The sequence below is a fragment of the Schistocerca cancellata genome, chromosome 1, assembly GCF_023864275.1.
Source record: "Schistocerca cancellata isolate TAMUIC-IGC-003103 chromosome 1, iqSchCanc2.1, whole genome shotgun sequence".
Lineage (NCBI taxonomy): Eukaryota > Metazoa > Arthropoda > Insecta > Orthoptera > Acrididae > Schistocerca > Schistocerca cancellata.
In genome coordinates, this window is record NC_064626.1 from 922,267,835 (window position 1) to 922,278,963 (window position 11,129).

The following is an 11,129-nucleotide window of genomic DNA, read 5'->3' on the forward strand; positions in this document are numbered from 1 at the left end:
TGAGATTTTAGGTGCTACTCAGTAGCCACAATGTGATTATTCAGATGTTACAACAGCCCTACCACACCTCACTAGGGAACTGCCAAGTCTGACAAGTCAAAACCTGCTCTGAAATTTTTTATACAAGAAGAATACACTAAAAGAAACACAATGTAAAATTTTATCTGCTAAGACACATAGCAAGAATTAAAAAAAAAAAAAAAAAAAAAAAAAAAAAATGTTGAAATTTGCCAAATTCATAGCTTGCCACGTGGCTGGGAAAATGTACACCTTTACCATATACAGAACAACATATGCACCATGCGGTGGGTACGTGCCCTTGGTTGGTGGCATGTTGCTAAACATAACGCTGCACAGCATGATCGTAGTTTGTAAAGCAAATTTCAGTTTCCATTGATAGTTTCTCTGACACAGTTGGTCACAGTTACTATTCACTCAAATCTGCAAATCTTTTAATGTTTATAATAATTAGCAGTTGACCTTGCGGTGCAGGTGCCATAGTTTCACAGTAATATGGAATTCGATTAATTATTTTTATCCTTGTAAGATGAAATATGAAGAACACGGCATACAATTAAAATCGTCTACTTCTCCTGAAGACCACATACATGTTATTTATTAGTTAATTTCTTGGATATTCATTACAATGAAGCTGACATTTCTTTAGAAATTGTGGAAACATTAGAAGAAACATGAAATAACTCAAGAGGGTTCTACAAGTCATGATTTAAACAATGACAGATGTGCTAATAAAAGTCCAGAACAAACAACAGAGTGCCTTTGAAGCCCAAAGAAAACATGTATAGTAATAGATTTCAGCAAGAGATAAAATGCTGTAAATTTCTTAGTTACATGAAGGAGGGAGAAAAAGCTTAAACATAAGCAATGTGCAAAGCCAGTTTTTTTTCTGTAAAATCTGTACATGAACTGTTTAACAGAAGAAAGATTTACATAAAGTATGAAATATGCATGAAAATAAACCTCACAAAAGTATAAAAGAAAAATTATTCTATCGATTTAGCACTGCTTGTGAGAATCAATGCACCACTGAGGGAGATCTATGTCACTGGGCACTCTGAATAAGAAGTGAGTTGAACATTGCTGATTTCCAGGTTTCTTCGACATGATTAAACAGATTCCAGAAATTGTACATAACAAGAAGTCACAAATTACAAACTTCACAACTAAATGTGCAGAGAAACTTGTAGCTAACATAAAACAAAGGTTCTGGTTATCCTCTAGACTGCTGTGTATAAAGCCAATCAGTTGGATTTTGTGCAAACCACAATTTATCGTTTTGAGTGAAAAAAAGACAGAGTTGTATGTACAGTCGATGAGTGCTATGACACATTTGTATACAACAATGCCACTGGTAAGTATCAGTGGATTACTGTTTCTGCAGCTATAGCTCTGCCTTCAGGAACATCAAAGCAAATTAGGACCAAACATTAAAAAAGGTCTGTTTACTTGCAAAAGGTTTGTAATCAAAGTAGCAAAATCTAGAAAAATGGGAGAGAATAATGTTCAATGTTACACCTGACACTTCTTACCATTCACAGAAAATAATGCGTTGCTTTTGTTGGACACACCTCTGTTACCAGGAGGATGATAAATTATACATAATCAGGTCAGCGAGTATTAACAGACTTCGAACACAGAATGATAGTTGGAGATCACATGGGACTTTCTATTTCAGAAATCATTAGAGAATTCGATGTTCTGAGATCCACAGTGTCAAGAATGTGCCAAGAATTTCAGTGTAATTTCAGGCATTACCGCTCACTATGGACAATGAAATGGCCAATGGCCATTACTTAATGAGTGAGAGCACCAGTGTTTGCATACAGTTGTCAGTGCTAACAGACAAGAAACACTGCATGAAATAGCCACAGAAATTAATGTGGTATTATGAAGAGTGTATCCATTATGACAGTGTAGCAAAATTTGGTGTTAATGGACTATGGCAGCAGACAAACGACACGAGTGCCTCTGCTAACAGCACATCACCTGCAGCACCTCTCTTGAGCTTGTGACCATACTGAGTAGACCATAGACAAATGGCCTGGCCAGATGCGGGGTGGAATAGGTCATCTAGTCTAACTGAACCGATCATTGACTGGTTACGTTCAGCTACCTGGGGATCATCTGCAGCCATTCATTGACTTCACGTTCCCAAGCAATGATGGATTTTCTATGGATGACAATGCATCATGTCACCAGGCCACTGTTACTCACAACTGGTTCGAGAAACACACTAGACAATTTGAGCAAATGATCTGGCAACCCAGACTGTCCACCACTGAACATTTATGGCACATAATCAAGAGGTCAGTTCATACACAAAAACCTGCACTGGGAACAATTCTGCAATTACGGATGTCCGTAGAGGCAGCATGGCTCAATATTTCTGCAGGGACTTCCGATGACTTGTTGAGCTACATCAACTTGCTGCACTACGATGGGAAAAAGAAGACTCAGCACAATGTTAGGAGGCATCCCATGACTTTTGTCACCTCAGGGTATAACTCTCATTCCACCCAAAACTAACTGTGTGTTTCAGACTCCCAATAAAGAAAACTTCTAGCAGTTTTCAGAAAATTGTTTGGCAGCGCAATTTTTGAAAGCTCTTTCGTCATTTCAGGTTTATCTGGAGAACAGTATTGTCATTTCTGCACTATCAGTCTGCATCACCACATTTTTATGAATTTAATCATGTATGACTGGCATGGAACACAATGGACACAACCATTTCTTACTCATGTACACCTACATCTTTACTCTGCAAACCACTGTGAAATGTGTGGCGGAGGTTACATACCATTGTACCAGTTCTTATGGTTTCTTCCATACCATTCATGTAAGCAGTGTGGGAAGAAAATTTGTTTGAGTATCTATGTCTGTGCTGTAATTATTCTGATCTCATCCCCATGATCCCAATGTGAGCAACAAGAAGGGATTGTAGTATATTCCTATCGTGATCATTTAAAGCCAGTTCTTGAAACTTTGTTAGTAGATGTTCTTTGGATCGTCTATGTCTGTCTTCAAGAATCTGTCAGTTCAGTTTCTTCAGTATCTCTGTGACACTTTTCCACAGATCAAACAAACTGATGATCATTTGCGCTGCCCTTCTATGTATGCATTCAATATCCCCTGTTAGTTCTATTTGGTACGGCTTCCACACAGTTGAGCAATATCCTCGGTTGCTCGAGTGATTTGCGAGCAATCCTATTTGTAGACTGATTACACTTTCCCAGTTTCTACCAATAAACCAAAGTCTATCACCTGCTTTACCCTCATCTGAGCCTGTGTGATCTTTCCATTTCATATCACAGGTATTTGTCTGAGTTGGCTGATTCCAACAGCAACTCCTTGATATTATAGCATAGGATACTACATTTCTTTGTTTTGTGAAGTGCACAGTTTTACATTTCTGAACATTTCCAGCAAGTTGTCAATCTTTACACTACTTTGAAATGTTAAATCAACATCTGACTGAATGTTTATGTTTGTCTCGAATAGTATTTCATTATAGATAAGTGCATCATCTGCAAAGAGGCTGAGGTTACTATTAATATTTTCTGCAAAGTCACAAATACAAATCATGAACAGCAAGAGTGCCAACACACTTCCCTAGGGCACACTTGAAGTTACTTCTACAACTTCTCCCGTCCAAGATAACACGGTGCGTCCTCCCAACCTAACAGTCCTCAAATCCAGTCACAAATTTCATTAGATACCCCATATGATTGAACTTTTGAGAATAAGTGCAGGTGCGGTACTGAGTAAAATGCTTTTCAGAAATCAAGAAATACATCATCTATCCGATTGCCTTGATATAAGGCTTTCAATAGTGAGAAAAGTGTGAGCTTTCACATGATTGATGTTTTCGGAACCCATGCTGTTTGGAACAGAGGAGTTTATTCTGTCCAAAATGTCATTATGTTAGAACTCAGAATATGTTCAAAGATTCTACAAAAAATCAATATGAGGGATATCAGACAGTAGTTTTGTGGATCACTTTTACTACCCTTCTGGTAGATGGGTGTGACCTGAGCTTTCTTCCATCTACTGGGCACAGATTTTTGTTTGAGGGATCTATGATAGATTACAGATGGAAGAGGGGGGGGGGGTGAACTGTGTCTCAAATTCAGTATATAATACAACAGGGATTCCATCACGCCCTGGAGCTTACTTCACTTTTAACGATTTCTGCTGTTTCTAAACACCAATGACACAAATACTTTTTCACTCAGCTGTTTGGTGGTAGAATTATCAAATTGGGTTAATTCTCTTGGGTTTTCCTTTGTAAAGGAATATTTGAAAAGGAGTTAAGCATGTCAGCTTCTGCTCTGCTACCCTCAATTTCAATTCCTGTCTCATTCGCTAGGGACTCGACACTAACATTGGTGCCTTAACAGCTTTTACATGTGACCACAATTTCTTTGGGTTTTGTGAAAGGTCATTTGATAGTATTTTGCTATGGTAGTCCCTGGGGGCGTCATGCATTACTCTCTTGATAGCCAAATGTGTTTCATTCACGGTCTCTCTATTTATAGCGCTACACTGATATGCAGTAATCTCTGTCTCTCTAGAAGTTCTGGACTGTGACTGTATATAGTAGAAGCTTCCTCCCATTATGAACTGTTCTACTGGGTACATATCTACCCAGTACATGGTCTATTATTTTTTTTTACACTTGAGCCATAGTGCCTCTACATGTTCCTGCCTTGCGCTGAATGTTTCAAGTTCCTCATTGAGGTATGACACTACTGATTTTTTATCTAGTTTACTGGACATAGATATTTTCAGAGAAGGCATTTAGTAATGCTTCACAGGATGTCTTATTGCCATCACTAACCAAACTAATTTTCCCAATTGACTGTTAGATGATTAGTGTCATTGGGGAACTTAGTAGAAGTGAACTGAGGTTATCTCTAAAGTTTTCAGTTACATTAAGAGATGAGACTCATGGGCATTAAAAGAATCCAGTTATTTTATGCCCACCCCTGACGATCTCACAGGCACCTTCAATTTCTCAGTGGATTTGAATTTCTTTACTGCGACAAATACATCACCCACATTTCCCTATTTTCCTATCCTTTTGGTATATACTTAAATTTTCCCCAAAAATCTCACTGCTATCAATTTCAGGTTTCAGCCCACTTTCAGTACCTAATATAATGTTAGCTTCAGAGCTAACCATTAGCATTTTAATACTTTCATCTGTGGGGGCATTTCTTTATCTTACACTGATACCTCTGGGTTTCCTGCAGTTGTTTTTGATTGGCTGGAGAATCACTTGTCTATAAAAACAAAATTAAACTAAAAAATAAAACCAGTAATTACTGTCATGTGATCAAATGCATTAACTTTCTTTCCGGGGGTACCTGGTGTAAAGAAAATTTGTATTTTCATCATCCAATACACACTTCACGTTTTTGTGACTACTACAAGAATAAACAAGGAACTTTCTCACCGTCAGCAAATTATACATTATTCAAAAATATTGCATGACCTGTGCTACAGGAATTGTTATAAAATAATGTCAATAAATTAAAGTTTCAAATTATGTAAGACATTTGTAATGTAATATATGTTGCCTTGATTTTCTTTCTCCTGTTCATCACTTGTGTCACAATTACATCTCTGCAGTAGTTGTGTGCCTTACAAACAAATTTTGACAGTGCATTTCTTTTGATGCATTCTTCTTGCATGAAAGTATTCAGTGTTGGCTTCAACATGTCAGACAAACATCCTCTTAGCAGCATTCAGGGTGTGAGAACAGTCTGCGATTGATTTTTTCCCCCATTTTCGTACATATAAGTGTTCCGTGATTGGAAACATCAAAAAGCAGATTTGTCAGACTGCATTACAAGTATTCGTTGTCATTTACAATTTGAACCCTTTTGGCAGTGAAACTTTTCTAACATGGTTTAAAAGATGTTTGGATAATGAAGACTGACGAAGTTATAAATGACTCAACTTTCACACCCTCCATAGTCGTCATTGTCTTTAGACACATTTAGTTCACATGGCTATGGAAACACTCCAGTTAACACCTGTAGTTCATACTTTAAGGTTCATCAGGCTGTTATTGTTAAGATTATGTAAAACAAATGGAGAGATTTTCTGAGTATTGCTATGCACACTTAGATCAAAAGCTGAAGAGCTTTTGATTAGCCTATATTCTGCATTTAGTCATCTGGAATGGTTGAAGGCTACCACTCTACAGGCCTTGGCATCATGCTCCTAGACCAAATACTGTAAGTGATCCAGATGAAAAGGCAGTAAATGGCTCAGCTGATAACACACAATACTGACATATATAGCAAGCAGCAGATACCAAGTCAAAAGTGGTGTGCAATGGAAACAACCAATGACTAAGTATTTGGAGAAAACTTAGTAAGAGCATCAGTAACTTATACAACAGACATTGTTGATAAAAATGTGTTCAAATGACCACCCATGTCCACAGCAGGTGGTTCTGCTGCATCAGCACCAGCCTCTTGACAGTCAATGTGTTAAGGGCATTTCTTCAGCACGAAGTATCATGCTGGGGGAAGAAGCCATGAAGACAAGCTGTCATGAAGAGTTAAAATTTCATTACTATAAATATTTAATTCTACACTGAAGAAGGGAAAAACAGCAAGCAATGCTGAAAACAAAATACTGTAGAAATGAAACAACCTAGAGCATTATTAAACAACTGAGAAATACAGTGAGAAATAGATTCTATATTACAGCTGTGACTTACATGATCTAAGTTATTGCGCACTTAAATATGATGCAGCAACATCCACAAAAAATTTGATATAAAATTACCTATGACATACCTATTGCACTCTTAGAAGCCTTTTCAAAACAAAGGCAAGTGGTCTACAGTTGAACACATTTTTCATGGTATAACCTAAAAAGAGCTGCTCATCTTGACTCTCAGGATTCTCTGAAGAGGAAGAGAGATAGTATTTCACACATGAGGTTCTGGCAGAGCTAATATATTATGCCACGTTGACAAGGCCTTTGATGGGTAGATCATAAAATTCTACTTTAACTAAAATGAAACGGCATTAATTTCTTCTGTATATCTTCTTGACAATATAATATAGCATGCAGCTGCTTTAAAATCCAATAATATAACACTTTAGGAATTCAACTCAGCTTTGGGAGTATAAAATGTAGAATTCCACAGAGTTTGGTTCAGAGTCCATTCCTTTTCTAACTTAAATAAACAGCCATCCAATAATTTTAATGGTTTGCTTAAAAACCAATATTATATATTATGACATGCACAATTCTTAATCTTTTAAAACCCATTTCAAGCAAAAATGACCTGGCAGTTTTAGAATTAGATAATCATATACTGAATGAAAAAGCATTGTAAACATTCTCTGGGCCCTTTTAATAAGGTAAAAATCACACACACACACACACACACACACACACACACACACACACACACACACACACACACACACACACTATAGAAATGTTTTATGACTAGGGACCTTCATAAAAAGAACAGCAATAACTATAAGCAGGCACAAGTATCATCAGGGTAGCAAATGTCACAGTAGGTGTACATAATGGAGTTGTGACTAAGTTAACATATTTCCACATCTGTTTACCTGATATCAGTCTTGCACTCTTGACAGTCTATACTGTCTTGAAATCATGCTTTCCAAGACTTTCTATAGTTGGTAAAAGTATAAGAACAATTATTTGGGTTATCCTATCAGCAGTGTCATACCTGCAACTTCATAAACCAGCAAGTAGTCTTTACTACATTGAATTGAATTCTACCTCCTGGTCCTCTGTACTAACTCACTGCCCCCTTCTGCCAAACTATGGAATTTATTAGTTTGATATAATATTTCAGTTGTTGCACTTCACTGAATATTATTGAAGCATTATTGGGCCATTACACACAGTAGCAAGAGTGATACCAGTAAAGTTGTGATAAATTCTGGCATGGCATTTCATCTACAACACTGTCCCCTAGAAATGTCTATTGGGAAGCACTGGCTCAACGCAGATAGGTAAGCCGAACAGACTGCACACAAGCCATAAATTCCACCAAAATACTTTTGCACCACTTCCTGTAATTACTTATCATGCACTTTTCAGTATTACAGGTCTGTTGCGCAACATGTAAATAAGATGTGTAGCATATAATATACTAACAACCTAAACAATTTAGGCCATTCACAAGTTAATCCAGGCACTACTTTAATATATGGCATTCATGTAAATATCCATAACTGCATTTTAAATTTTTTAGGCATTTCATCAATCGTGTTTCCAAAGTTGACACTGTCAGGAGCACGTGCACGTTTCTAAACCTCTCGTGACAGAGCAAACTAAAACTAGAAAGTTTGCAAGTTTGGGCCCATTACTAATTTTAACACTGACACATTGCCACTAAATTATGTCATTAAGACACTTGACCAACAAGATCTACACTATTGGTAATGAAATTGACAATTCAACAACATCTTTTATTTGACAAGACTTGCTGCGCAAAATACCTCAATACAGCAGGTAATCTAAGCAAGTCAGTCTAAAAATATTCTCAACTGGAATTTCGGGGTAGCAAAATTAAAGGAACAAAATTTTCTTGCAAAATTTTTAATAACCATAAAATTACATAAATAATGAAATATTGTTAAATAATATGTTCAGTCTTAACATGCAAATTTTATACAATTTTCTACACTTCCTTCATGAAGAAACATCTTGGCTCTCTGGTTTCTCTTGTTCCGATTTTACTTCAGCTGGTTTAAGATATGCATTTATATAATTTGTAAGTTGTACAACAGCTATCAATGAAGCTATATACTCTTGTACATTTTCTCTGTTCAGATTCTGAACTTGTTTTACAAGTGTACTGTATACACGTTGTGCAAGTTTACTGGATAAACGGCCCACTGTACTAACAGTATGAGCAACCTTGTCTTCTTTAGAGGAAACTGGAACTGAAATAATAGCCCAGTGTTAAAATACTGCTTACCAATGCATTTTTATTACTTCAATGAAACATTTTTGAAAATGTTTTTGCAGCTTACCTGCTTGCTTCTCATCTTCACCAGGTGGGAAATAGTAGTCCAAGTATTTTTCCGCTACTGCTGCAGTGCTGTCAACAGTTGTGACAGCAGCAAGGCCATACTTTGTGCTCAACAACTCATTTGCCTTGTTCCAGCTGAGCTCTTTCAGGCTCTTTGCTTTCTGCACACCAGCATCCTTCACTGTTGACACTTTGCTGCAGGTTGGCCGTAAAGTTGCAGCAACATAGTTCTTTGTTGTTTCATATATCTGAAGAAAAAGTTAAAAAATCTTTATTGACAACATTATATATTTTGAATAAAGACATCCCTACAATCTCGGGATGTACTATCACAACATAGACAGCAAAATCAAGACGTTACTTCCTCTTCTATGGCCTTTTGTTCAAATAGCTACAAAATTGTTAATTTTCAAGTCCATTTTAAACAGCACGCTTTTTCTAACAGCCCGACACGTTCCACATCATCAAGAAGTGTCGTAATCATGATCTATGGAACAAGTACTAATCTAATCTTTTAATCGGTTACTAAGATGTGTCAAATGGAACTAAACTTTACTTATGAAAGCTTAATCATAGAATACACTTAACGGTAAATCTTAGTACTAAACCTAGAAATAATTAAACTGGTTATACAACACGATACAAAATAGCACGTCAACATGGTCGTTGACTATAATCAGAAGGGACTTTAGCTACTTTTATACTAGCTACAACAAGTATATTTCCATTTTCCCCTTACGTGGTAATCTTAAATACACAGTTTTTTTAGCCCTCAAACAGTTACGTTAATCACAATACTTTTTCTGTTGCTTACCTGTTGCGGCTGTTCTTTGATAATTGGTAATCTTTCTTCCACCAGCGAAAGTCCTTTGCATAGCGTTCCATCAACCATTTGAATGGGTTGTTCCAGTTTCTTCGCCAATGGAGCAGCATGTTCCATTGCCTTATTCACTGTTGCTTCAGCAGTAGATAATGTCCAGTTAATGACACTATTAGATCCTTTAACCCTGTTATACATATCAGCAGATTGATTCAACGCCATTTCAACAACAGGGAGCGTCCTAACTCTGTCGACGCATTCCAGTCTCGGTGCTACAGACATATTCTGCGCTTCGGCCATTGTAATCCCTTCCTTTAAAAGTAAATTACAGTACACGGCACGGATACGTACGATAATCAAAATGCGACTTCAACCACCACCAGCTTACCAGAAACGACACTAACGAAAAGCCACAACACAAAGCTGCAAGTGTTGAACACGACTAGTTCCACTTTGCCGCTCGCCGCGAGTTATATACTATCGCAGGCAATGAGCGGTTGTGGAGGGGAGAGGTCCAATAGTAACACGTGACGTCAACGTAGTCTCTGCAAAACATGGTCGATGATCGACTAACGAGTTTCGAGAGCCACGTCACTGCCGCCTGTATTAGAGGTGGCCGTGACTCGGTGCAACGCGAAGCTGCATTTCGTTCAGTGTAAAGCAACATTTTTAGTGCACCTGAAATACATGTTTAAACTCCTCTTGCGACGTTTCCTGTGTGTCTGGGCGCTGCCTAAAGACATTATAAGTGTTAATCTGGTGAAATATATTAAGCTGGACCGATAATGTAGTTTGTATGAGGCGCCAACATTATTTTACTTTTGTGACGGATGTAGTCATTATTAATAAATGATAAATATCGTCAGCCAGAAGAGTTTTAAGAGCATCCTTTTCAGATATGCTTGTACAAAAACAAAAGGTAGCGTTGAAAAATGGGAATACGAAAATCGAGTTTCATGAAAAATATAAGAAAAGAACGAGTCTTCATGATTTCAGTGCAAAAAACAGTATCGTTGTTCGACCTGGAAAATGTTACTGCTGCGAAGTTAAAGCAAAAAACGCAAACGAAATCATTACAAGATCAAACTATAATGTGGCAAATGTAAATTTAGTGACATCCATATGTAAACATTGTGATGACTTTCGTCTCATATTAACTACAAAAAACAGTGAACTTAAAAGGACTGTAGCCTTGTTGGAGAAACAGCTGTAACATCTTGGTTGTAAAACCTTCGACCATAGATACTA

The 11,129-nt window shown here is 37.2% G+C and overlaps 1 protein-coding gene across 1 annotated transcript; it reads right to left on the reverse strand.

Moving 5' to 3' along the window:
- Nucleotides 1-8,609: 8,609 nt before the first annotated feature.
- LOC126162647 (lipid storage droplets surface-binding protein 2-like) lies at nucleotides 8,610-10,336 on the reverse strand. The gene is made up of 3 exons (XM_049919286.1): nucleotides 9,876-10,336; nucleotides 9,063-9,309; nucleotides 8,610-8,972 (listed from the first exon to the last, which is right to left on the reverse strand). The coding sequence occupies exons 1-3, from the start codon at nucleotides 10,179-10,181 to the stop codon at nucleotides 8,719-8,721; spliced, it is 807 nt and encodes a 268-aa protein (XP_049775243.1). The 5' UTR covers nucleotides 10,182-10,336; the 3' UTR covers nucleotides 8,610-8,718.
- Between the last annotated feature and the right edge of the window lie 793 nt (nucleotides 10,337-11,129).